The following is a 27,446-nucleotide window of genomic DNA, read 5'->3' as shown; positions in this document are numbered from 1 at the left end:
GGGCTACACGTGAGGGGGAGTGTAAACGTATAAAAGATTAAATAACACCATCTCCAATACCCCTCTCTCAACACTCGGTAAGTTGAAGGAAGTCTTGGATCACTAGGGGCTTAATCACATGAGTATGGAGTCTCGCTCAATCGTTCTAGAATTCTTGTGTATTCTCTCTTTTCTTGCTTATTTTAAGTTTTGATTTCCAAGGGTCTCATGTCCTTGGTTGTTATGCCCCCTTCCTTAGTCATTGTTCTAATGATTGAGGAGTTGTCTTGTTTCTTTTATGCTCTGTTTGTTGCTGGTAGTTGGGTGGGGGATCAGGAGAAGAAGAAGTCAAAGGGGAGAAGACAAGAAGATTAGATTGGGAGAAGAATAGTGGAAGATTGACCGGGTGTGTTTGGTTGCGCAGCAATCCGCGAGAAGATTAGTGAAAGATGTAGGGGTGCCATTACCAAAATGGAGGGTGGAAGAGAGAGATAAAGGGGAGAGAGAGATAAAGGGGAGAGAGAGAGAGAGAGAGAGAGAGAGAGAGAGAGAGAGGCCTCAAATTTCACATTTTTTGTGAAATTTGGGGAGAAGATTTGTGTGTGTGTGTGTGGGGGGGGGGGGGGACATCTCCTCCACGTAGGATAAAATGTAATAATGATGTCTAGAAGTTGTCTGGTGGTCAAAGTTTTAAACGGCAACCAAACATACTTTTGGGAGATCTTTGGAAGATCTCAAGCATTTGAAACTCCTACAATCCCCCAAAAATGGACATAAGGGAAATGTTATCAGCACTGCTGTATTTTGATGAGGGCACTCCTCACTTCATTAAAAATACGGTATGGCCCGCACGATAGGATGATCCAAACCGTCCATTAGATGGGCCACAGCCTAAATAGGCTGTGCCTCAAAAATTATTTCCATAGGTTGATCCTAACCCTCCGATCTGAATGTAACCCTCTAACATTCAGATCGGAGGGTTAGGATCAACCTATGGAAATTATTTTTCACTCGGTAAAAAATCATTTTACCGAGTGTGGGTGGGCGCTATCCAATTGTCTTGCTTAATAATGGGAAATGATATATTCACCCCCTTTTCTTCCCAGGCCACCCCTTGTAGTGTAAAAGGAGTAACCATAAATACACTAGAAGGCTGAAAAGGGGGCGAATATATTAGCTTACCGATAAAAAAAACACTCGGTAAGCTAATATTTCGTGAAAAAAATTCATGCTCGCCAAACATGACTCAATTGTTTAGAATCATACGGTCAATATTTCGTGAAAAAAAAATTCTTGGCTGCCAAACAGGACTCAATTGTTTAGAATCATACGGTCATTCACGCAGATATATTTTTTTTGCATGGACCCCTTGTCGGTGATAATTCACAATAAATATAAAAGTGAAATGATTTCTCCCATGCGCTCCACTTGTTTGTCGTGTAGTATTTAAAGGATGTCAGAGGATAATACGGTTCTCAAAAAGCTCTTAAAACCCTTTAAATACTACACGACAAACAAGTGAGCGCATGCTTATCAAAACATGGGAGCACTGAAATCATTTCCCATATAAAATTATGTGGCTCTATATTATATTATGTATTGAAGCCTCCATCGAAAGAAACAGTGGTGCAGCTAATCATTGCGTCATCACCCCCTAAGATACAATAGTCCAACACACCGCCAATCTTTGAAAAGATTTTATCACTTTTGAAGTTTTGATGGTCAGAGACTAAGAATAAGAACAAAAAATAGAATAAAAAACAAACCCGTTGGTATTGACACTCTTAACGTTAGGCACTTAGCACCATTATAGATTCTCTTATTTCATTTTCTATATGGGCTAACATGTTCTCATGCCTAATTTCTAAGGGTAGATATGGAGTCTCCCAATTGACATGTGAGTGTGAAACACCCCAAGTCTAAGTATGGCTCCAATCGAGAAGTATAAAATAGCTCCGATGAAGACCACAAGTTGGTGATAAGGATGGCTTTGATCCTCTTTAGACTTACCGACTTTGGAAAGAAAATGACTACCACTAGTGAGTGTGAATATCTTCCCAAAATATCATTCCACTGATAGGTTGGGGGGGGGGGAGGGGATGTTTTGTCTTAGTTGTGGGGCCTACTTAAAAACGACATTACCCAATTCTCCCATCCAATAGGTTAAATTTCAAATTATCTTGTAAGGTGTTAAATGATAATCCTAGCTTTTCTATCCAAGGCCCTTTCTCTTTTGGATTTGGAGAAACAATTTTGTGATACAACCAAACTACGCCAAGAGCTTAAGCTGTTAGAGTTGGTGTTATTTAACCATTTAAACTTCATCAGTGCGTGTGGCAGTACCTTTTTCTTTCTTTTTTTTTCTTTTTGGTTTGGCCTTACAGTTGGCACATGTAGCCCCTCTTAATTTTGGGTTGGTCTAACAAGTGGATTTCTAATATCAATGAGTTGATGGGTACGGAACACACGACCTGGATCAGGCAATAACTCTGGTGCGATGTGAAACAACCACTTGCTGTATTGAAAGATGAGGACTTCCTAGATTTTTCTGTGTAGGATGGAATCATGAAATATATGCTAAAAGACAGGAAAAAATGAACACTGTGTTTTGAATAACTAAAGTGCTTTCGAAATTTTAACACCACTCTCAGTCTCTCGCAGAACAAAATAAGATGGGATATGATGGATGTACCCTTTATTTTGATATCGGCAGTCTCTTTATTTTAGGAGAAATTATATGGTGGCAAGATTCCGAAGTAATATTGAGTCCACAAATTTAGTTATCCAAAGCATTCATTTGTTTGGCCTATATAATAGACTAGAAAAAAGCCACATGCGATGTACTAAACAAAAAAAGAAGAAAAGAATTGATGCAAGGTCCAAAAGGTCAGAAAATGATACCACCTGAGTAATGAAGAACACATATACAAAATCTATAAGGGCCCGTTGGGATACCTCATGCATTTGTATTTTGATTTGGATACAAAACACATCAGTCATCTCCTTGATCATGTTTTAAGAGAGAGCGAGGGAGGGAGGGATGTGTGGCTGCTGCCGGAGCAACGACGAGGAGCAGCGATGGTGATGGAAGTTGCCACAAACGTTGATTTCCAAATAATGTCTCGCAGAAAAGATTTGAAAATCGGAATTTTTTGCACTGTTGTAACTGATTTGGAAATTCTAAGGATCTGATCTAGTTCAAAATATCAACTAAATCTAAATCTAAATCTTGCTTGTATCCAAACGTGGCCTAATAGGTGAAAAATGGACAGATTTGTGAAGGTTTTATACACGTCCGTTTTACCTCCACAAATCATAGGGTTGGGATGATCCTATGAAGCTGATTTTTGGGCACACCCTATCTATGTGAGGGCCAATCAAATGAATGCTTTGGATCACCCAAACAATGTGGCCCCCACTGTTTTTTAAGCTAGTGTGTAGATAACTTATCTACGCTAGTGTGTAGAAACTCTTTAGCATATACATTGATTTTTATTGTCTCTTTATTTTACTAAAATTTCTAAATATCATTTTTCTCTCTTTTACTTTGGTATAAAATTAATAGTAATATACACAATGCAATGACGCATACAACACAACACACAAATTTCACATTTTTTTATTTATAATAATTTTTCATGGTTATTTTAGGGTGCTTTTTATTTATTTTTATGTCTCCTTGCTTTATTAAATTTTATTTTTTAATATGTATTTTTCTCCAATTCTTTAAAAAGTCTTGAATAATTCATAAATTCTTGTATTTTTTAATTAAATGCAAATTTCTGAACTGAACCCAAAATTTCCAAATTAAACCCCAATTTGATGAATAATTCATCAATTTCTCATAGATTAATACTTGTGATGAACTCATATGTAATCTGACAAACACATGAATTTAAACATACCTCCATGCCTTTTGTTTTGCATTTAGGAGAAATTATATTCTGTGCGCATGTGAAGTCCACCATTTTTCAAACTGTATCGTTGAGCCACTTCACAGGATGATCCAAACCGTTCATTTGTTGCCCCACAACATAAATAGGTTGTATTCATTTTCAAAGGATGATACTAACCCTCTGATCTATTGAGGGACTGCACACTATAGAAACCTTTATAGATTAAAGTGTTAGTATCTAAATGAATGGTTTGGATCACACTATGTAGTGGATCCCACTGGACTTCATGCCGCCCACACATCATATATACCAACAACAGAGAGAGGTGCGAATATCAAAAGAAAGGGATATAAATGTCTAGCTTCAACCGAAAATAACTTCCTATTTCATTTCATTTCATTTCATTTCATGCATTTTCCCGTTATTATTAGGTTCACGACAAAAGAAAAAAAGAGTATTCCACGTCAGCATCCTATATAGATTCCGTCACTACTAAACACGAGGCATTGAAACCCTTCCCCTTTCTCAACGCATCATTCATTGCACAGAACCTTATAAAAAGAAGAAGATTGGTCCTCCCTTTATAAATGCATCGCTCTTCTTCACAACTTCAGCCCATAACGCCCATTTTAATTTTTCTCGAGGGGTGTGTTTAGAACACACGCCACTGTTCGATTGGACTTGTGGAAAGAATCGTCTACCATCTCCACCTACCTCACAAAATAGAAAAAAGTAGTAGGAAAAAATTAAGAAGTGGGAGAGAAAGAGTGGAGAAGAAAAACTACCATTTCAGGGTCTTATTCCTTTGAATTATAGGTGTTGAATGTTGTACTACAAATGGGTCATTGTACTTGCAGTAGTACATGTGTAAATATCTTCAATGGAGAAAAACATGGGCAATGAGAGGATGCTATTGCAAGTTTTTTCTTTTGTTTGGTGACCATTTTTTGTGTATATAAAGTAGTACATAGAAGGGATGTGAGTGAATAGAATGACAGGGAGAAGAAGACCCTTTTGAGACTTCTAGAGTATTTATATATTCTGCACTTGTTCTGCCAAAATCAGAGGAAGATAAAAAATACCCAGGTGAGTATTTTCAATTTAGACATTGAACCATTCAAATCCCCCAAAATATTCTGTAATTCTAGTTCTAAAACTTGCAATTTCTTTCTAATTCCATTTTACTTTCAGATGGTTTTGTCAAATGAATGTAGAATAGGAAGGATCTGACAATCCAGATCATTGAGTTCAAGTCATGAACATGGAAGAGGCAAAAGAAAAGAGTGAAATTGAGAACACAGATATAGAAGATAGGCAGGGGATGCAAGAGGATGCTACGAGAATTCCGCCATGGTCGAAACAAATCACGATCAGAGGACTAGTCGCGAGCTTTATTATCGGCGTCATATTCAGCATAATTGTAATGAAGCTTAACCTCACGACTGGGCTCGTCCCTTCTCTCAACGTCTCGGCCGCCCTTTTTGCCTTCGTCTTCCTTCGAACGTGGACTAAGTTATTGCAGAAGGCCGGTATTGTATCAGCGCCTTTTACTCGCCAGGAGAATACTGTTGTTCAAACCTGTGCGGTTGCGTGTTACAGCATTGCTTTAGGAGGTTTGGAGGCTTTGATTTAGCTAATTTTGCGGAGTTTTGTTACATTTATCTTTACCATGTTTCTTATGCTTTTATTTTTGTTTTTTGTTCGGGTTAAAGGTGGATTTGGATCTTATCTAGTGGGGTTGAGTAAGAAGATATATGAACAAGCAGGGGTTGATACACCGGGTAATACTCCGGGGAGTTATAAGGATCCTGGGATTGGTTGGATGACTGGTTTTCTTTTCACTGTTAGTTTTGTTGGGCTTCTGGCTTTGGTTCCTCTCAGAAAGGTAATCTGTTTACTTCTTTAATTGTTTGCAATTGGCTAGGCAAATGTTCAGAAAATTGGGAGCAGTTTGGGGGAAAAAATAAAAAAATAAGTAAATTAAAACAAAATATATTTTAGAAGTTTCTTTCTTAAACCGACGAATTATCCCAATATTATTAAAACTTGCATTTGATTCACAAAATTTTCGAATTATTTGCCAATATGAGAAGTCTCATACAGTGCATAAAAGTCACATGATCTTTTTGAAAATTTTTCAACCAAAAGCAGAATTTTTGAGGTGGTGCTTTATTTGTTTGTTTATTTTGGGAGAGTTGATATTCTGACTGCAAAATGACAAAATTTCTACACTCGTGTTATTTTTCTAACATGTTTGTTATATTTTTTTTGAAAAGGAACATGTTTGTTATATTGCTCACGGGAATCTACTGTAAATCGAATCAGATTACTTTTTTCTTAATCATTGTTATTGTTATACTAATCAAGTTAATTTATCAAAGGGATGTGGTTCCTCATGTGGATGGGGTTTGTCTTCAAATTGTCTTGATCTACATGTTTCCTCATGCAGTACTTTAATCTAAAATCAAGTGGTTCTTTCTAGGAGTTGGTTTATTACTTTATTCTGATAATGGCAAACTTCTACGAATTTCTGAAAATAGATTATCTTTCCTTTCATGAACTTTGATATGTACAATCAATTATGACAATTCAATGTGGTATTTTCTTTACCATCTATTGATGAGTTTTTCATGGACTCTTTGTTATTTTGTAGATCATGATAATTGACTACAAGCTCACTTATCCAAGTGGCACAGCCACTGCTGTTCTCATCAATGGCTTCCATACTCCTAAGGGAGATAAAATGGCCAAGTACTCATCTTACCTGACTCGTCTTCTTCTCGAAAATCAAAACCGGATGTCAGTTGGGTCTCAAAATACTGATTTCTTTGCAGGAAACAAGTCCATGGGTTTGCGAAATTCTTTACGTTCAGTTTTGTCTGGGCGTTCTTCCAGTGGTTCTACTCTGGAGCTGGAGAAGTTACATGTGGGTTCTCACAGTTTCCAACTTTTGGGTTGAAAGCTTGGAAGCAAAAGTAATTCTCAACAAGTCTATTCAATTGAATTCAGCTTCTCCCATGTTTGATTGTTCCAATTCGCTAATTCAAGTCCGTGGGTCGCAGATTTTACTTTGATTTCAGCATGACGTACATTGGAGCAGGTATGATCTGTTCCCATTTGGTGAATCTGTCTTTGCTTCTTGGAGCAGTGATCTCATGGGGCATTATGTGGCCTCTCATAAGTAAACTCAAAGGCGATTGGTATGCCGGGAGTTTACCAGAAAGCAGTATGAGAAGTTTGCAAGGTTACAAGGTTTGTTTAGAATATACCTGAGTATTTGAAATTAGTATATTGTCTAAATCTTGGCTTGTTGTTTCTCTTTCTTGATGCTCTAAGTTTTTGAGAATAGAAATATAGATCCATCTGACATGTTTGTTGTTCTATTCTGTTTGAAGAAAGAAGTTACATTCACTTCTAGCTCTTGAAACTAATTTCTTGACTGTTAAAGAAACAAAAACCGCACTTCATTTTTCATTTCTTAGTGTTGTGGCTTTTTATTTTGGTCTACAGGTTAAAAAGTAATGGTATTCTCATGGTTTTTTGCAGGTGTTTATCGCCATTTCTCTAATCCTAGGTGATGGGCTCTACAATTTCCTCAAAGTACTTTGTTTCACCAGCAAAAGCATCCATGCCAGAATGAAACAAAAGGACCTCAGAGCAGGTAAATGAGAATCCAATACCCCACTCAAACCTGCAATACCTAAAATTTCTACTAACTAGAAATCACCTCTCCAACAGTTGCAGATCACCAGAATCAAGACCTTGACGATCTTCAGCGAAATGAAACTTTTTTGACAGAGAGCATTCCTCTATGGATGGCATGTTCAGGCTACGTCCTCTTTTCGATCATTTCTATAATAGCCATCCCCCACATGTTCCCTCAAATTAGATGGTACTATGTCCTCGTAGCTTACATCTTTGCACCAGCTCTTGGATTTTGCAATGCTTATGGCGCCGGTCTAACAGACATGAATATGGCCTATAACTATGGAAAAGTGGCCCTCTTTGTGCTTGCAGCTTGGGCTGGGAAAGATAATGGTGTTGTTGCTGGTTTAGTTGGCTGTGGTCTAATAAAATCCATAGTCTCAATCTCAGCTGATCTGATGCATGATTTCAAGACAGGCCATCTCACTCTTACGTCCCCTCGCTCCATGGTCCTGAGCCAGGCGGTTGGGACAGCCATGGGCTGTGTGATCGCTCCTCTTACTTTCTTTCTTTTCAATAAGGCCTTTGATGTGGGAAACCCAGATGGAGAATTCAAAGCTCCATATGCTTTGATCTACAGAAACATGGCAATTCTGGGTGTTGAAGGATTCTCTGCGTTGCCTCGTCATTGCTTGCAGCTCTGTTATGGTTTCTTTGTGTTTGCGGTTGGAGCGAATTTGGTGAGAGACCTATCCCCACCAAAATTTGGGAGATGGGTTCCTTTGCCTATGGCCATGGCAATCCCATTTTTAGTTGGGGCCTACTTTGCTATTGATATGTGTGTTGGGAGCTTTGTAGTTTTCGTCTGGCACAAGCTTAACAGCAAGAAAGCCAGTTTAATGGTCCCTGCAGTTGCTTCGGGTTTGATCTGCGGTGACGGGCTATGGATCCTTCCTTCCTCCATTCTTGCTCTATTGAAGGTTAATCCTCCCATCTGTATGAATTTTTTGCCTACTTAGTAAAGGAGCAACCCCAATTCTTGAAAAATTATTGCCGCGAAGTTGAAGGCTGGACTAAATGAGGAACTGTTCATGGTATGTGAGTAATTCGATTTTCAACTCCAGGACAACTTCTGATCTGCTATATTAGATGAGGATACCAAAACAAAGAGATGCTTCTGGTAAAAGAACAATGCAGTCTCAAATTTTGATCATGGGTTAATCCGATTCGCATTCCAGAAGGGGTTTAGTTGGATGCAGAGCTATTCATGACATACAGGATTGGGGATCTGATTGCCTAAGGAGTAGAAACAACATTACTATGGAATAAGGATAAAAATATGTATGAAATCCCTACTCTTTCTATTTCTACTTTATATAAACATCAGTTAAATCCACATGAGTATTTGCAAAGCTTCCAGTGTTTGGTTTTCAGTGCTCAAGTCTTAGGGGCCGTTTGGATACGTGGATTTTAGAAACCAGGTTTTTAGTTTGAAATCAGTCTAAAAGAGGGTTCATGATCAGGCTGCTGTGTGCTGTCTTGGCAGCGTTTCTTGGATTTTAAGCAAGAAAATCAGGTTTTAAAAATCTCTCCTGCAACCTGAGGTTTCTAAAACCAGGAAAATGGGAGGATCTTCTACTCTCTTGCTGATGGCAAGAAGGGAGAGAAGTCAAAATGAGTCAAAAACGACGGCTGGTCCGCTTCTTCTCTCGTCTCTAACCCTCTTTTACACTGTTTTCAAACTAAAAACCTGGTTTCTAAAATCCGCGTATCCAAACGGTCCCGTACTGTATCGAGCAATCATCAATGCATCTAATCCTCAACAGAAAAGAAATAGTTCAACTATATGTTAGGAAATTATCCTAACGGTGGATGTGGCATGTGCAAGATCAACGGCCTAGATCATTTTGTTAGTTGGTTTTGTGAAAAAGGCATTAAGTGAAAAGCCATAAAAGAAGGGGTGTAAATGTAAGAGACTTTTGGGGAGGGAACCAGCGTGATGAGGAGTTGTGTTTCTCCCCATAAATGTCTATTTATTCTCTCATCCGGTCCCTACTTGCACACAACAATTTCTACATCATTCTCTTTGCAATCCACGGCAAAAAGAGAGAGGAAGTTGGTCTCCATCACCGTCTGTTGTAGAGTGAGGAGAAATACCATAATGGAATCTTTCCAGTGATAGCAAAACGATATTCGTCTTTCGACATGTTTCCTTTACTGTTTCAATTTCAATCCATATGGTTAATTGTGATTTTCTCAAAGTTGGACCGCCAAAGATCCGTTGCCCGTGTTCCTTTTATGATGAACACTTACATGTGGTATCGGAGCCATGGTTCCGGCGAGAAAATCGCATTAAAAGTGATTGAAATAGGGTTTGTGAAAATTTGTATTTTGAGTGCCGCCATCAATTCTGGAGTCAGATTGATGATTAAATGGCACTGAAACGTTGCTTGTGTTCCCATGAATCCAACGCAACAAACGGTTCGTCGATCCGATGTCTGGATTGCGTTTGGCGGCGACTGAAAGATGAAAATTTTAACTTTGGGGAAGTTTTGGACCTCGCCGGAAAACAGTGTGCTGCCGTTTTGGAAGACCAAAGCACATAGAAACCTCATTTTGGAAGATTCTAACCACTTTAACAAGAACAGATTATTGGGTTTTTTCTTGTTTGCCCAGAGGAGTGTCATTGCCCAAACAAGGGAGTGCAAAAATCAATTCCTTTACACTTGAATTAGGTTTTTTTCCCCCTTTTCAAAGGGCTACAGACCCAACTGGTGCTTCTCTTTTGCTGGACTAGTGTTGAAAATGGAAAGTAGTGTTTATGGCCTTGGAGGAGCAGAGGTAGGATTTTATGTAGGGCTGGCAATGGGGCGGGGCCGGGCCGGATGTTGCATTCCCCGTCCTCGCCCCGTCCGGAAGGACCATTCCCTGTCCCCGCTTTGGGGATGGCGGGGAATACCTAATCCCCATCCCCCCCCCATCCCCCCCCCCCCCCACACACAAAAATTCTCACTTCAAAAAAGCTTTTTAACACCCAAAAAAAGAAAAAAACAAGCCATGTGTGTGCACTTATAATAATCTGATAGTGCCAATATCACTAGCATAAAAAAATAATTACTATTAACTTAAAAAACACTAAAAAAATACTAAAATAAGAGGATATTAATAATGGCTTGCATATTAAAACGGGTCGGGGCGGGTCCATCCCCATCCCCTCCCCGCCCCCGCTTCGGGGAATTTTTTAAGCCCCCATCCCCGCCCCGAACGGGGCGGATCCCCGTTTTAACGGGTGAAATTGCCTGCCCTAATTTTATGGAGAGTAGTGTTTTTGGCCTTAATGTGTGTGTGTGTGTTTTTTTTTCCGATTAGTAAGCTGGGGTTTGGCAAGGACCCCTACCAGTTTATTTGTTAAAGAGAAAGATGATACAATAATAGGCACAAAATCATCCCTTGGTCATTTTTTCTTTTGAACCTCCTGCCATGATTCATGTGGTTTCTTAGCTTCTGGGTTCTCCTCTACACCATTTTCCTCTTGTTCGACTGGGATCATATTGACTTGATTTCGATCATTTGCCTAGGATACTTTCTTTTTTTGAAGTTCTTTGGGACCAATTTGTTTGTTGGATCATCTTCCTTGTCATAAGAGGATTCAACGGAAGAGGAAACCGCATCAGGGTCGGAGTAGTCCTCTAAATCAGTGCCCTAATACGTGTTATTGGAAGGAAAAAAATGGCAGGCTCTTCAGAGGCCTTGTTAAAAGCCCACGTTACTTATTTATAAAAGTTATATTACTAACTGAAGTAAAGACTCCCTAGTTTCAGGTTTATCTCAAGATCCGACTTATGGAGATGCCAGAGAGAGATTTGCACTTTAGGAGAAAGCATGGATGTCCCTATGCCTCTGTGGTCCCCTCCTAATCAAGTGTTTCTGAAGCTAAACTTTGACGGATCAAGTTTAGGTAAACTAGGGCCTGTAGGTGCTGGAGGAGTCCTTACGGACGATCGGGGGTCAACCAAGTGGGCTTTCTCATGTTCCATGGTTATCAAGGTCTCTAATGAAGCGGAATTGAGATCAGTATGGCAAGGTGTTAGATTAATCGACGAGAGGAAATTAAGAAGGCTGATTGTTGAGGGAGATTCGCTCAATGTAATCAGATGGTTGGATGGCAGTCGTCCTCACCCTTAGAGATTTGATGCTATGGTAGATGAGATACAAGAGCTAGTAGCAGATTTTTATGTTCACTTCCACCATGTGTTGAGATTGGCAAACAATGATGCAGACAAATTTACTCGGGATTGTGTGGACAGAGGCTCTAGAGATTTTTTTTACTTCCTTCCCCCTTGAGGGCCTATGTGGTTTTATGCTTGCTATCCTTTCTTTTTTGTCCTTTTTTCCCTCTCTTATTGTTCTGACCACCGACGACCGTTGGTCGGTGGTCTCTCCTTATTTCTATCTTTTAATAAAGCTTTCTCCACCATTTAAAACAATATATCAATACTAGCACGCACTCCTGTTTTCAACTTACAATTTACTTTGATAATTGGTAGCAAAAAGAAATAAGGATCAATTACCAATGGGAGACAAAAATTAGGTGAAATTATCAACAAAACCCATGCTTTTCAGAAATTATCAACGGGGGACAAAATATGTCTTGTCATTAAAAGCTGGACGAAAATGCCCTTTTCATAAGCAACACGTTTTGCTTTTTCACTTTTTCCTCTTCTCCCTTCTTTCCCCCTTTTTTTTCACTTTTTCATTTTCAACTTTGTTTTTTTCTACATTACCAGTCATCTTCTTCATCATTTAGCCACCATTGGAGGTGGGAAAACTCAAAAAATTGAAACGTGAGTTCATTCCCATCTATCTTTCAATATCTAGGTTTTATTTTTCATTTATTTTAGGGTTTTGCATTTCTCCTTCTCCCTTTCAATGGAGGATGAGGAAGATGAATCGTACGGTAGAAAGAAAAAAACGTGAAAATGAACGAGTGAAAAAAAACAGGAAGTAAAAACGTGTTAATAAGGGACTTGATAAGCCCATTCGGAATTTGGTAACCCCATTTTGATACTAGATAACCCCAACTCCAGAGACTTGAAAACCCCCTTCCAAAACTCCAGTACCCTTGGGCAATTTTAAGGGACTTGATAAGCCCATTCGTAAATTGGTAACCCCATTTTGATACTGGATAACCCCAATCCCACTTACTTGAAAACCCCCTTCCAAAACTCTAGTATCCTCGGCCAATTTTCAGGGACTTGATAAGCCCATTCTGAAATTGGTAACCCCATTTTGATACCTGATAACCCCAATCCTAGAGACTTGAAAACTCCCTTCCAAAACTCCAGTACCCTCTGCCAATTTTCAAGGACTTGATAAGCCTATTCAGAAATTGGTAACCCCATTTTTATGCTAGATAACCCCAATCCCAGAGACTTGAAAACCCCCTTTTAAAACTCTAGTACGCTTGGCCAATTTTTAGGGACTTGATCACCCCATTCGGAAATTGGTGACCCCATTTTTTATACTAGATAACTCCAATCCTAGAAACTTGAAAACCCTCTTCCAAAACTTTAGTACCCTCTGCCAATTTTCAAGCACTTAATAAGCCCATTTTGATACTAGATAACCCCAATCCCAAATACTTGAAAACCCCCTTCCAAAACTCTAGTACTCTCAGCCAATTTTCAGGGACTTGATAAGCCCATTCTGAAATTGGTAACCCCATTTTGATACCTGATAACCCCAATCGTAGAGACTTGAAAACCCCCTTCCAAAGTCAAAACGTGTTGTATATGCCAAAGGGTACTTTCGTCCAGCTTTTACTGACAAGACCTCTTTTGTCCCCCATTGATAATTTTTGAAAAGCATGGGTCCTCTTGATAATTTTGCCTGATGTTTGTCCCCCATTGGTAATTGGTCCAAGAAATAAAACAATATTCAATGAGGTGTGAATTGCCATTGTCAAAATGAGGAGTAAATAAATAATTACCCTACACTAAAATAAATTGTTAACAGTATAACATAGCACATGAATAAACTATCTAAATAATTTGGTTTCTCCCCATGACAAAAAAGTTTATATCATGGATTTGCATATTTTTCCAAGTTAAAATATGAGCGAGTAGAAGTATACATGGGCCCCACTCTGTCAATGATCCAAACCGTTTATCTCTTATGTCTTGCTTTGGATGGATGGGCCGTGGATCAAAATTCACTCCCATTAAGACAATTCTAACCGTCCGACTTTGGCTGTAAATATTGATCGTTAATTCCTTGTTTTCATTATTTATTTTATGGGATTCGCTACGAACCAACACAGAAGGCATTTCGCGGAGCCGCTGTTGCACGAGAGAGCAGGCAGAGTCAGAGAGGATGAATTAAATAAATAAGACAAAAAGTGAGGCTATGTGGCTGCTCTCTGCGATGATAGATCCATAGCAAATCCCTTACTTTATTCTTGGATTACGGTTGTTCATAGGGTGGCCACGTTGGTTCATGTGGTGACTAAAATCGACCCAACGAAGGAACCGTCTAGATTATCAGATGATGTCCTCACTCACCTGTATCCCATTCCAAGCACAAGAACAGTGTGTAGAGTGACTAGAGTCTTCGATCGTTTCAGTCATTGGCTAAGAAGAAAGGCAAAAGAAGAAAAAAGATCTTTCTGGTGTTTCTCGTGGGGTTTACACTTGTCCTTGCACAAGAGAGGACCCTTGAATAATTCTCATTCTCTTATCTCTTTTTTTCCTTCTCTTATCCCTCTGCTCTGCACCTCTTCTTCACCTCTGCAAAAAAGGAAAAAAATGTCGACCACACTTGTACATCTCGGTCTCCCTCTCCCCCACAAAACCCTGCAAAATTCCACCCATTCTCCCTCCATTTTCTCTTCCAATCTCCCTCTCCCCCATAAATCTTCACTTTCCACAAAAACCCATTTCTCAAAACACCCACATCAACCCCAAATCCTCCTCGTCAAACAACTACATAAAACCATTAATCAGATGAAAATCTCTCCTCTACCAATCACAACACTTGCACTGCCCTTCTTTCTAGACCCACAGGCATGTCACTTTCCAAACTTCATTCCCTAAATTCCTCTCTCTCTCTCTCTCAATTTTGCTTGAATTGAATTGAACAGGATGCTCTTGCTGTGGGGGGCGAATTTGGGCTGTTGGAGGGCCGAACCCTGGCGCTAGTTCATCCTTTGGTGATGGCCAGTCTCTTTTTCTATACACTGTGGGCGGGTTATTTGGGGTGGCAATGGAGAAGGGTACGAACGATCCAAGATGAGATTAATGAGCTTAAGAAGCAGGTGAAGCCACCACCAGCCGTTGGATCGGAAGGCACCACAGCAACTGCAGTAGCGGTTCAGGTTTCACCTGTTGAAACTAAAATTCAGCAACTCACTGAGGTACATAATCCACTTCCAATTCAGCTTCACTTTTGTTTTTGTTTTTTGGTCTCTCCTCCCTCCCAACAATTGACGCTCAATTATTACCAATCTACGCATAAATTTTGACTCTAAAAATGGGATATGACGGTAGATGGTAGATAATATGGTAGTGGATGAAAAAGATGAAATTAGGTAAGGATATGGGGCTGAGAGTATTCCTATTGAGACTTGGTGATGCTTGGGTGGATGGTAGATAATATGATAGTGAATGAAAAAGATGGAATTAGGTAAGGCTATGGGGCGTGACGGTATTCCTATTGAGACTTGGGGATGCTTGGGTGAGGTGGGTTTGGTTTGGTTGACTATATTATTTAACAATATTTTGAAAACTACAAAGATGACTAATGAGTGGAGGATGAGTACAATAGTACCTATTTATAAGAATAAAGGCGATATCAAGAGCAATTAAGCTTATGAGTCACACCATGAAGCTTTGGGAAAGGGTAATTGAGCATAGATTAAGAAAAGAGACTAAGGTGTCTGATAATCTGTTTGGCTTCATGCTCGGACGATCGACTATGGAAGCTATCTTCTTCATTAGGCGGTTAATGAAGAGATTTAGAGAAAATATGGTTTTCATTGATTTGGAGAAAGCGTATGATTGGGTTCCCAGGAGTATTATGTGGTCAGTCCTTTAAAGGAAAAAAGTGCCTACTAAATATGTTGATATGATTATAGATATATACGATGAAGCAGTAACTAGTGTCAGAACTACGAATGTCACGTCTAGTGAGTTTCTAATTACAATAGGATTGCACCAAAGATCAGCTTTAAGCCTTTATCTTTTTACTCTAGTTATGGATGAACTTACGGAGGGTATCCAGGAGGAGATGCCGTGGTGTATGCCATTTGCAGATGACATAGTATTAATTGACGAAACCAAAGCAGGAGTTACTGCTAAGTTAGAATTATGGAGAACTACTTTGAAATTCAAAGATTTTAGACTGAGCGTGACTAAGCCAGTATATGGAGTGCAACTTTAATAATGTAAGGAGGCGGGGCGAGGATGTAGTCAATATGACTGGACAGGAGGTACTTAAGATGTATATCTTTCGCTATCTTGGTTCAATCCTACATAAGGAAAGAGAGATTGGAGAGGATGTTAACCACAGAATAAGAGTAGGTTAGTTGAAGTGGAAGCATGCTTCATGAGTTCTGTGCAATCGTAAAATACCTACCAAGTTGAAGGGAAAGTTTTATAAGACAGATGTGAGGCCAGCCATGCTGCACGGCTCAGAATGTTGGGCCACCAAGAAGCAACATGTGCATAAGATGAGTGTAGCAGAGATGCGAATGCTTAGATGGATGTGCGGCCACACAAGGTTAGATCGAATTAAAAATGAAGGCATCCATAAAAAGATGGTGGTGGCACCAATTGAGGAGAAGATGAGATTGCACCGCTTAAGATGATTTGGGTATATCCAACGTAGGCCTTTGGATGCTTCAGTGAGAAGAAGTTACCCGTGCTGAGTTGATGGAGTAAAAAGAGGTAGGGGCAGACCAAAAACAACTTGGGTGGAAATAGTGAGGAAAGACATGAGGGCTAAGAACATAACAGAGAATAGAACATGACCCTGGATAGGATAGAATGGAAGAAAATAATCCATGTACACGAACCCAATTAGTGTCAATATTAGACTTAGTCAGTTTGAGCCGGGTGGATCGTTTCACCTTCATCATGAAATTTTTCTAAAGGATTCATTAGCCAACCCCAACTAGTTTGGGACAAAGGCTTAGTTGAGTTGAGTTGAATGAGAATACTTCAAGCTTTCCTTAAGATAGTATTTGCCCCAGCACAATGAAACTTCATCTATATATTACCATTATCAGTTTATGCAGTCAACATAAATTAGAACAAAATAGAAAAAAAACACACACAAAAAAGAACAGTGCAAAAGGCACTCCGAAACTTCTAAAAATCACAATTTTGCTGTGTGCATTGGGATTTGGTTTTTAACATGGGGCTTACTGGTTTTTTATAGACGTATTGGTGACTTTTTACATTGAAAAGCACCCCTAATCACCCTTATCATTGCGGGGTGAATTTTGACTGGTAAATCGTGCCTGGTCACAACTATATGGTTCAGGTCATCTCTATATCATGTCCATTTGTGAGTCTAATCATCACAGGACTGTTAGTTGACCATTGGACCGCGATCTATCTACTATCCGGTTATATTGGACCATATCCGGTCGATCACTTGTGGTTCAGATCGCATTGGATCTTGATCGGTCTCATCCGATTACCACGAGATCACTTTTGATCAATTAGACTGACTATGATCAACCCCAATCATGATCAACATCCTAGATCTTAACGTGAAAAGGAAAATCTAAGATGCCTAATCGTGCCTCACGGCAATGCATACATGCAAAGTGCGCCAAATGCGGCTCTATTACACTACAGCTCGCGACCAAAAAATAAAATTCAAAGGTGATAGAAGATTTATATTTTCCGATCCACCTTTCCAAACTTCTTCCAATGTGAGACTAAACTTTTAGGTGATGTTCTTTAACTATTCTTGGTTGTGCTTTGCATTTTTCACTGTGGAGAGTAAAAATAACGGTAATTATCATTAAAACAAAAGAATCGTGTTTAACAAATTTGACCATTCTGACTGTTTCTGTAATTTCCGACTTCTGAGTGGAATTCAACTGTGATTTGCGATGAATTCTTGGAGCGATGAGTAGCCACTCCATGCAATTCTCTTTCGCCTGTTCCACCCAGTATAAAGCATTAGAGAATGAGAAGCATTGAAGAGCACACCCTTAGTCTCCACTCATAGCGACACAAAACGATCAAAATGTTTTCATTTCCATCCCTATTGAAACTGAAATCAAAACGACAGCTGTGCAAAAACCAAAATTATTAGTGTAATAATTGTATACTATATTAGTATGTATTACATAATTATATTTATATAAATTGCATGCAAAATGTGGTGCATGTATTATGTATAAATATTCATATCAATTACATGTGAAATTTGGTATGTACTAAATTATCAGACACAGGCAACAATATTTGTCACTAGGTGTTTGATGTTTTTAAACCATATACGGATGGTTCTCTTGCTCAAGTGATAGTTTCTAAGCGTGTATTTGTGCTTATTCTAGCATTTCTTGAAGTTTCATCTTTAAATTCTATCATTTTCATATGTTTTCATATTCTTCCTTGATTTTACAGGATTTCTATCAAAATTTCCAACCGAACCGAAACGTTTCCATTTTCATGGCAACCGAAATCGAAATTGAAAACCTTGGTCTACACAAGCTTTCTATACAATACTTTGCAAAACCCATTTTCAAAAACAAAACCTTCTTTTTTGAGAATATTTTTAGGGAAATGTTATCAGCACTATTGTATTTTGATGATCGCACTCCCCACTTTATTAAAAGAACGGTATGGCCCTCACCATAGGATGATCCAAACCGTCCATTAAATGTGCCACATCCTAAATAGATTGTGCCCCAAAAACTATTTCCATAGGTTGATCCTAACCCTCCGATCTATAGAGGGTTAGGATCAACTCTCTAACATTCAATCCCTGTACAGATCAGAGGGTTAGGATCAACCTATGAAAATGATTTTTGGGCACAACCTATTTAGGTTGTGGCCCATCTAATGGACGGTTTGGATCATCCTATGGTGCGGGCCATACCGTACTTTTAATAAAGTGAGGAGTGGCCCAATACGGAAATCCCAATTCATTGGGCCTTTCGATACAATCAAATAGATTGCCACAAGAGCGCCATATTCTATTTTTAACACTACAATATTTTCAAGGCTTTTTTTAGTGAATGCCTTCAATTTTGTGAAAATGATATCCACACTCCCTTGTTTTTGTAGTAGCACTCTTCTCCTCTCTTTGCACTTATCCGAGTCGATTTTGTTGGCTCTCCGAGAATTGCAATAACCTGTAACAGCAAGGAAAGTGCAAATCAAAGAAAGGAATGCTACTTTCAAAACAAATGGCAATAACAGTTTCCTTTTATTCATGAACATATTTGCATGTCTCCATAATACACTGGGAATATCCCCTGGGCTTACGCTGTGCGTGTGGTTTACGGGTGATTGTGCTCATCCGTAGGGAATAGTCCCGCCCTAAAAATTGGGGTCAAGAAAGAGAAAAAGAAGGAATGATTCGCATTGGATAGTCCTGATTCCTCCTTTTTTTTTTAAAAAAAAAAAAAATGGGTGTTAAGATTTTGCATGATATGTTTGTTTGTTGTATGCGTGAAGGAGAGGAAGCTGTTGCTCAAAGGGTCGTTTAGGGAGAGGCACTTCAACGCAGGGTCGATTTTGTTGGCTTTTGGAGTGTTTGAGTCTGTTGGTGGAGGAGTCAATACATGGTTTCGGACGGGAAAACTCTTCCCCGGCCCTCATTTATTCGCCGGAGCAGGTACATCAAAATAAAAAAGATGGCGAATTCTCTCTTTTCTGCTTTGTTTTCAATACTTTGTGAAGATTGAGTGATGCTTTCTATTATGCAATGGCAGCTATTACAGTGTTGTGGGCAGCAGCAGCAGGTCTGGTTCCAGCTATGCAGAAGGGAAATGAGACAGCCAGGAGTCTACACATTGCCTTGAACGCCTTGAACGTCCTGCTTTTCGTTTGGCAGATTCCAACGGGGATTGATATCGTCTTCAGAGTGTTCGAGTTCACAAATTGGCCTTAGATTTCTCTAATACGACTTCTTCTTTTTTCCCTATTTGATCCATTTCATTTGTATCATTTGGGTTCAGTTTCTGTTTAAACTTGAATTTTTCACATGATCTCTCAAAAGTGAACTACTTTTTTTTAGGGCCGGCAACGGGGCGGGTCGGGGCCGGATGTTGGGGTCCCCTAACCCTTCCCCTCTGCGGGGAATTTCCCCTTCCCCTTTGCGGGGATGGTGGGGAATCCCCCTCCCCTCCCCGCGGGGAATATCTAATCCCCTTCCCCTTCTCCTTCCCCTCCCCGCATCCTTCGGGGACAAAATCCCCTCCCCACCCCGCATCCTTCGGAAACAAAGGGAATTCTCCTGAAAGACTGTTATTGTTAAGCCTCCTGATGTTTCAACTTTCAAATCAAATATCCAATGTCAGAGACTAGCAAATGAACAATCCAGATCATCTGAAGCGAGTCATGTTCTGGGTTGTTGTTTTTTGTGATCTAATGTAGTAATGTGGTACGTGGCACACACACAAGGTGATCCGAGCTGTTGGTATGGTTTGGCAATTGGCACTTTGGGCCTTTGGCCACCGCCTGCTAGATTTGAGATTAGCTGATCCACGACTAGGGGGCAAAAAATCATCTCCCACTAATAAATTGTACATTTTTATTGTGGGGCTAAGATCGTTCAGATCAGTTTTAAGCCGTTTTTTTCGTGGGAAGGAATTAAGGAAACCCTAACTCCCTAAGTCCCTAACCAAAATAAAAATGCAATTTATTATTTTATTTTCGCCACCGATATTGGGCCTGTTGGCACTACGATTTTTTGATAATTGCATACATTCAGCGTCTCAGCTTGTCTTTATTATTTCAACATCTGTGAAAAGGTTATTATAGTTCCCAAAATGCTCTCCGAAGCTAATTAAAAGGAAAAGACAAGCTAAGTTTATGTTTGGGGGAATCTTGTAGCCGATCCACAGAGTTTCTAGTAGTTTTCCTTAAAAAAAAAAAAAACTTAAAAATTTACAAAAAAAAAAAAAATGGCATTGATTATTTGATTAGCGGGGCGGGGCGGGGACAACTCCATCCCCTTCCCCTTCCCCTCCCCGCACCGGGGAATTTTTATATTCCCCTTCCCCTCTCAAATCGGGGAATCCCCTCCCCAAACGGGGCGGGGCGGATCCCCGCCTTTTCGGGTGAAATTGCCAGCCCTACTTTTTTTCCCCTTTTGAGCTGATTAGTGAGTGAGTTTCAATTAGGCAAATAACCATGGTCAGCTAATCCAGGAACGAGAGAGTGCCAGATTTACACAATCAACTGTTCTGCTGGCTTTATGCTTTCAGTTTTATGCTTACATCTCTGTCATTAGCTGTAGTAGATAATCTGAACTATAAAGAAAGGGTGTAGAGTTCTAATTTACGACATTTTCCATAAGACACTCATTTGGCAATAATGAAAACGTCAGAAAATCCAACTTTAAGCCCCATGCCTCCATACCAAGAGTCTTGACTGGAAAGCACAGTTATCCTCAACCTCCAATAGATAGGGGCACTTACATGGTATAACTGTACATAAGCATGTAGTTTCTACATATCAAGCATTCAGGGAAAAGGGGGGCTTGAGCTTCACAATACTTCTGATTCAAAAAACAGCTCAAGTTAGACAAACCAAATTTCCTTTTTTTAAACATGTTTATAGCAATCCTTAAAAATAGCATCTTAGATTTATCAGGTATGTCCAAAAAACATAAAAATATGTCAAACCTCTGTCCTTGAACCTAAATATAGGCACCCGTTTTCATGAGATTACTGGGGTCTGGGCAAATAGTCAAAATGAAACTCCAGCTCCAGCAACACTCTAGCAAGTTTAATTCAATTTCCAGGTGATTTTACTAAGCAGGCACGCACACGTACAACTTCTCCAAGAATAGCTCTAGTGCTCTAGAACAATGCTGCTAGAGAAGGTAGTGTTAGGACAGAATAGTAAAAGCCTATGGAACCACAAATTCAATATCCAAATTCAGGCTAATAACTCTGTAAAATTCTATATATATAACCATGAGAAATTATACGATGCCCGACCGTCAAAATGTAAAGGGTGGAAGGAGACAAAACCTGCTGCCTTGGTTTTTGAACCAAGGAAAAGTAAAACACGGGGCTTTCCCTTGGATTAAAAATCAAGGGAGAGAGGGTTTGTCTCTCTCCGCCCTTTATTTTTTATTTTGAAGGTCGGGCATCATATAATTTCTCTATAACCATAATAATGCTAAAATGAACATGTTAAAAATTTTCCATCCTTCAACCCCTGGGTTTGATGGCTAGCCTCCTACTTCTGGAGGAGTTTAAATCTCGGGTGCTTATCTATTTTTTTCCTCCACCTGTAGAGAAGATTCTGCACACTTTACACAACTTTCTCATCTATTGAGGCGCTTGTCATTCCCCTTTGGATGACTTAATCAGATCCCCTCTCTTCCACACTAAATATGGGGTTTGAAGCGCTCATGAACCAATATGGTAGGGCATGGGAGATATAATTCTCATAAGAATTTGACACATAAGACTTAATATCACTTCTTTGGTTCCTCCATGATGAGACGGGCAGTGATAAATCGACTCCCCAAATGTCTCTCTCTCTCCTCTCTCTCTCTCTCTAACCTAGAGGTGAGAGAAAGACACATGGGGAGTCGATTTATCAATTTGGGGAGTCGATTTATCACTCCCCTATATCAACCACAGAAAAGCAAAGCGAGAGCTACTTGTCCTCGGCGTAGTCTATTCCCTTACTTCCTTTAATTGTGGTTCACAAGTATTGGCATTGCTTGAAGATCTGATGGAGTGTAAAGGATGCTTCCGTCCTGTCATCAGATTAAGACGCACCAAAAGTGTTGCCTTTCAAAAGAATAGAGGCAATTCTCCTTCATTTAATATAGTCTGTTTATTAAACCAAAAGAAAACTGTGAATTGTATGAAACATGATGCTATGCTTTCACACAACACTTATGGACCCCGATAGAATTAGGTCATGGATATTAATTTCACATTAACGTTGTGCATTCAAGTGGGTTATCAATGTCAATGGTGAGCTCATCACAGATTTACCCAGATGATAGAATCAAACAGGTTTAAAATTGAGTGTATATTGGCATCCAAAAGGTCTTAGGCAAATATACTCTACAATATCAGAGGAAAAATTAGTACTGGAAACTACAAGAAGAAGAACAACAGCAGCATCTCATAACCACTGAAGAAAAGCAAATAGAAAGATGGAACAAACTGTGCCTCCAGTAAAAACACAAACCCAAATACTGCAGTAGTTAATAAAGAGTTTAAGCGGAAAAGGCTACAAAAATTTCACCATTTATAAAAATAAAAGAAACCAATGAAATGTGCTAGTGGTTTTACTCTTAGTATGCTGAGTTGGTGAAGCTAAAGTTAATTTGGACAAATAAAGTTCAGCATATTTTTAACATCTGAAATCAGTCTTGAAGTAATGTTAGTTCATAAACCCAAATATCTTCACGTTTCCATCGATTCGACTGAGCCAAACAAGGAAACTGAACGACCAATTACCATACCAAGTTAGGGTTTTTGAACTTCACTCTAAAAACGCAATTTCTACAGCTAAGACTTCTCTGTAATTTCATTAGTTTGGGTAATGTAGATATAAAAAATAAACCTCAATACCTCTGGCCAGCAATGATACAGGAAAAAAGAAGAAGAAGTATAAAGCAGCATATATAGGCCCTTCCTGTATTTCCCTTTTACAAAAATTTTTACAGTAGGGCACAAGAAAATTAAAAAGCCAATTTAGATAAACCTGCCTACAGAAGAACAATGAACAGCCACACCCAAATTCAAAACTACCAAATTTTTAAACCCAACCAACTTCCCATTCAAAAATAAAAATGAACACCACTTCCTCTTCATCTCCAGTCTAATAAATACAGGGTGAGATTAACTAAACCCATGACATATTTATAGTAATTCCCCAATACATGACATAGTTCATCCAATTTAAAAAAAAACCCTGAAAATCCCAAAGCTGGAAAAAAAAACACAGAGAAGAAGAAAGTTACAGTTTCATAAGAACAATGACACCAAAAAAACAGATGGGTTTTAAATTTTAATCCAGAAAACCTGTCTTCCGCCAAACTGCATTCCGAACGCGGCGTAAATCCCTCCCTTTAAGAGTCCGTCCCACCCCTTCAAAAACAGAGAAAGTAGTCACTTGCGACCTTGCCACAATCACGTGAGGAGGAAGAAAATCTTCATCCATAAACCCATCCTCCTCATCATAAAACCCTAATTTCTCCGAATTACCCTTTGACCAGACAGGAACGTTGACCGGAGCCGATTGGGGGAAATTACCGGAATTCGGGCCGGAGAATTCCTCCGAGCTCGAACCAGACAACAACGGGACCGGAATGACATTCCGCCCCGCACTCCTGGCAGAGAAATTCATGGCCAGATTCCGCTGTACGAGCGGAGGATGATCATCGGAGAGGAGCGCCGAGAGGCCGAATTTCTCCGGCCTGAATGGATTCCGGCGATTTGAAGAAAAGTTCGAATTCACAGATTCAAGCAGGGGAATGGGATCGACGGGATTGGGATCGGAATCGGAGAAATCGGACGAAGACCAGACGATGTCGCTCTCGTCTAATTCGAGGGAATTGGGGTTGGAATCGGAATCGGGTTGTTTTAGAATGCCTAGGAATCGAATTGCAGAGGAGGAGTTAGTATTTTTGTAGTGAGAGGAGGTAGAGGGTGGGATAAAGTCCTCTTCCTCCATGGCCGTTAGGGTTTAAGAATTAGGGTTAGGGTTAGGGTTAGGATTAGGATTAGGGTTAGGTTTTAATGAGGAAGGTGAACCTTCGAGACGAACAGAGACGTGGTCATGGTCGTGTCTTTCTGCTTCTCTTTTCGTCTCAATCTTCTCTTGTCGCAGGTAGGGGAAGAGACCCTATATAGAGATACTGACACGTGGAAGGGAGGGTGACGTGGATTTTATAGTTGAATATCCCGCATTTTGCGATAGTGGGGGGTTGATTTTGATATTAACCCAGATTCTGATGTTTCTAAGGTACGCCCTGGAGTGTGGTACGCATCCTTGCTTTTTTAAGATGAAAACTCGGAAAATGATTTTACGTTCCTGACTTTGGTAGATGCACCCTTTTTTTTAATTTTAGACTATTTTCTTATTGCTTGCCAACATTATTAGTTTACTACAATGTTAACTCATTTGGAGAGGATATGTTGTAAGAGGAAAGTGAAGCTACACCGCCGGCCTAAAATACAATGGGCCCACATTGTTTTGGTGATCCAAACCATTCATTTGATTGGCCCTCACATAGATAGGGTGTCCACCAAAAATCAGCTCCATAGGATCATCCCAACCCTTCAAACTGTGGAGGAAAAAATGGACAAATTTGTGAAGGTTTTTACACGTTCATTTTTACCTCCACAAATCGTAGGGTTGGGATGATCCTATGGAGCTGATTTTTGGTGGACACCCTATCTATGTGAGGGCCAATCAAATGAATTCTTTGGATCACCAAAACAATGTGGGCCCATTGTATTTTAAGCCGGCGGTGTAGCTTCACTTTCCTCATGTTGTAAATGGTAGAAAAAAATGCATTTATTTATCTATTTAATCATGAGTGCCCCCCATTGGATCCACATCATCTAATTGTATTTACTATGATACTGAAGATCTATCCAACTCCCTTATCACTCGGATCAGTATTCTTTGGATCCTACTTTCCATATCCTCGGTCACGGTCCATTTCAAATTGGACCATCCATTAGTGTTTCTGTAGGTCCTACTTATATTTGAAATTCTCAAAAGCGGGCAAGGATGAGGGTGGCAGAGTGGGTTAGGGACTTGTTTCCGATATAATTTCAAATACTATGATAGGGATCCGAAATGTGTCCATGGATCACAGTGATGTGTCTAGATCATGTCTGTTTAAGTTTGGATTGGGATGGTTCATACGGATTTGTAGAGTCCATTGACACCCGCCCGGAAATTCAAAATTAAAAGAATAATAAATCAGTTGGCTGAGGTGTGATCAAATAGAGCTGTTGTTTTGCATGGATGCCCAGGTTAAGCGTTCCCATATATTGTGTGCCCTGTTGCACCCATGTCGTCCAACCGCATTTACATTTCCTTTGATTTTGCATTTTCCAGTGCTGTTGTAACTTGTAAATGCAATTGGGTGATGGGACGCCTAGGTTTTTGTAAGGGCAATCTTTATTAAGTTCATCATTTCTCTCTATTTCTTTCACCCCTCCCTCCATGTGTGTTTACAGTTGGGTGATGTGGATCTAATGGGACGCCCTTCAGCTAGGTTTTTGTAAGGTCACCTAGTTTTTGGAGTTAATGGGATGCCCTTCAGCTAGGTTTTTGTGGATCTCGGTTCAGTTCCGCCAATTTTTCCACCCATTACTCCTAATCATTGGAAATATTCGGTTTCGATTTCGGTTTGATCCCCAAACCAAACCAAACCGAAATTTGAATTGGTTTGGTTTAACCAAACCGAAACCGAATTTTCGGTTCGGTTTTGGTTCGGTTCCGGTTCGGTTCGGCCAATTTTGCCACCCCTAATTAGTAATCGTTCTTTATAGTAAAGTACCCTAATCATTTGATAAAATAACAAATACATCCCCATTTTGGTACACTTGGGATCATTTCTCTTCCTAAAAGCTCTCTCCCCACGTGTATATTTAACACATGAGATTGCTGAGAAAAGTTTCTCACTGGACCTCACAGCTGGGCAACCACCAAAAAAAAAACACATGCGGGATTCAATAGGAGATTATAAACCATCCAATCTCCTAAGATTCGTCGTCATTCATTTAATTGTGTATCTTTATAAACATTGTATATCTACAAGATCCGTCCCATCTAGTCTCTTGTAACCACTATCTATAAAATGAGTTTTTATATGGTGCAAGGCCTATAAAATAATTCTTCTTGTCACTCCTCTCAATGAGAGGATAAGCAAGAGAGAAAGAGAATCAAACACGTCTCATTATAGCATGAGACATAACATAAGTCTCTGTCGAAGAAACTTTCTTGGAATCCTTCCAATAAGCAAGAGGGTCAAAATGAGTGACTCTGGTCTGCATTTCTTGTTTTTTTGAGTGGTACTATCTTCTTCATAAATCAGGCACTCACTACAAGACTTTCCCTTCCCAATGTAAAATCTGTTAGAAAAATCGGTGTGCAAATCTGTAATTTAGGATTCAAGATTACCTTGTAACCTTTTAATCACGCAACTTTGGAATAAGAAATCGACGGTAGCTATTTACTGCAAGAATTAAATGTAAGGAAATAAACAAAGTCGTTAGATCGCTTATCGAGTTGAGACACGAAAGATCTTCGTTGTCCTTAAGACAAATCTTGCCCCCGCTATGACGAATCAACGGTGCAAAATGGGCTTCACGACGTATGCCTCCAGGATACAATAACTCTTGCTCTAAGGGTGTGCACTCACGCAGCCCGGATGCCTATCAAACTCGCTTATATGTGCTAGAAAGCCTTGATTGGATAATCTTGGGGAAAACCAGAAATTCCAGAAACAGAAAGAGACGTAAAGAAGAAAGAGAATCAGGAAGGTCTTTCCGCTAAGGGTACCTTTCTGTTATCTCTAAATATGATTTTATAGAAAAACAAGAGGCACGTATTAGTGAAATGTCACACCATCTAATGCGTGAGAGACGTTTCCTAAACGGCTAGTAAACCACATCGATACGGAATCTTAAACGGTAAATTATAGAAAATTTAAACCTTTAAAAGAAAAAAATAATTAAACAAACGA

At 39.5% G+C, this 27,446-nt stretch overlaps 3 protein-coding genes and 1 long non-coding RNA gene across 4 annotated transcripts; 2 read left to right on the top strand and 2 right to left on the bottom strand.

Annotated features, from left to right (window-relative positions):
- The first annotated feature begins 4,391 nt into the window (after window positions 1-4,391).
- YSL1 (YELLOW STRIPE like 1) lies at window positions 4,392-8,916 on the top strand. Its single transcript, XM_077392359.1, has 8 exons — window positions 4,392-4,961; window positions 5,067-5,488; window positions 5,588-5,760; window positions 6,529-6,626; window positions 6,710-6,850; window positions 6,938-7,127; window positions 7,422-7,536; window positions 7,614-8,916. The coding sequence occupies exons 2-8, from the start codon at window positions 5,131-5,133 to the stop codon at window positions 8,537-8,539; spliced, it is 2,001 nt and encodes a 666-aa protein (XP_077248474.1). The 5' UTR covers window positions 4,392-4,961; window positions 5,067-5,130; the 3' UTR covers window positions 8,540-8,916.
- A 5,174-nt stretch (window positions 8,917-14,090) lies between these two features.
- On the top strand, window positions 14,091-19,775 carry LOC143888066 (plant/protein). Its single transcript, XM_077392358.1, has 4 exons — window positions 14,091-14,581; window positions 14,659-14,931; window positions 19,217-19,376; window positions 19,474-19,775. The coding sequence occupies exons 1-4, from the start codon at window positions 14,324-14,326 to the stop codon at window positions 19,650-19,652; spliced, it is 870 nt and encodes a 289-aa protein (XP_077248473.1). The 5' UTR covers window positions 14,091-14,323; the 3' UTR covers window positions 19,653-19,775.
- LOC143888067 (uncharacterized) lies at window positions 18,607-21,800 on the bottom strand. Its single transcript, XR_013254473.1, has 3 exons — window positions 21,391-21,800; window positions 21,184-21,263; window positions 18,607-18,891 (listed from the first exon to the last, which is right to left on the bottom strand). It is a non-coding gene; the product is annotated as an uncharacterized LOC143888067 (long non-coding RNA).
- Window positions 21,801-23,494: 1,694 nt separating this feature from the next.
- LOC143887291 (uncharacterized) lies at window positions 23,495-24,573 on the bottom strand. Its single transcript, XM_077391402.1, has one exon. It carries the CDS (start codon window positions 24,413-24,415, stop codon window positions 23,750-23,752), a length of 666 nt encoding a protein of 221 aa, XP_077247517.1. The 5' UTR covers window positions 24,416-24,573; the 3' UTR covers window positions 23,495-23,749.
- Between the last annotated feature and the right edge of the window lie 2,873 nt (window positions 24,574-27,446).

Source organism: Tasmannia lanceolata, unplaced genomic scaffold, assembly GCF_043159265.1.
Source record: "Tasmannia lanceolata isolate RefF3 unplaced genomic scaffold, GAP_Taslan_0.1 ptg000012l, whole genome shotgun sequence".
NCBI lineage: Eukaryota > Viridiplantae > Streptophyta > Magnoliopsida > Canellales > Winteraceae > Tasmannia > Tasmannia lanceolata.
The sequence above is the reverse complement of the archived record's forward strand: the minus strand, read 5'-3'. Positions and strand labels throughout refer to the sequence as shown.

Bases quoted from the DNA above. Each gene is read 5' to 3' on its own strand.
- YSL1 (XM_077392359.1), top strand. From the start codon at position 5,131: ATGAACATGGAAGAGGCAAAAGAAAAGAGTGAAATTGAGAACACAGAT. The intron at 5,761-6,528 runs GTAATCTGTTTA...GTTATTTTGTAG, and splicing joins CTTTGGTTCCTCTCAGAAAG to ATCATGATAATTGACTACAA. The intron at 6,627-6,709 runs GTACTCATCTTA...ATTTCTTTGCAG, and splicing joins AAGGGAGATAAAATGGCCAA to GAAACAAGTCCATGGGTTTG.
- LOC143887291 (XM_077391402.1), bottom strand. From the start codon at position 24,415: ATGGAGGAAGAGGACTTTATCCCACCCTCTACCTCCTCTCACTACAAA.
- LOC143888066 (XM_077392358.1), top strand. From the start codon at position 14,324: ATGTCGACCACACTTGTACATCTCGGTCTCCCTCTCCCCCACAAAACC. The intron at 14,582-14,658 runs GCATGTCACTTT...TGAATTGAACAG, and splicing joins CCTTCTTTCTAGACCCACAG to GATGCTCTTGCTGTGGGGGG. The intron at 19,377-19,473 runs GTACATCAAAAT...ATGCAATGGCAG, and splicing joins TCATTTATTCGCCGGAGCAG to CTATTACAGTGTTGTGGGCA.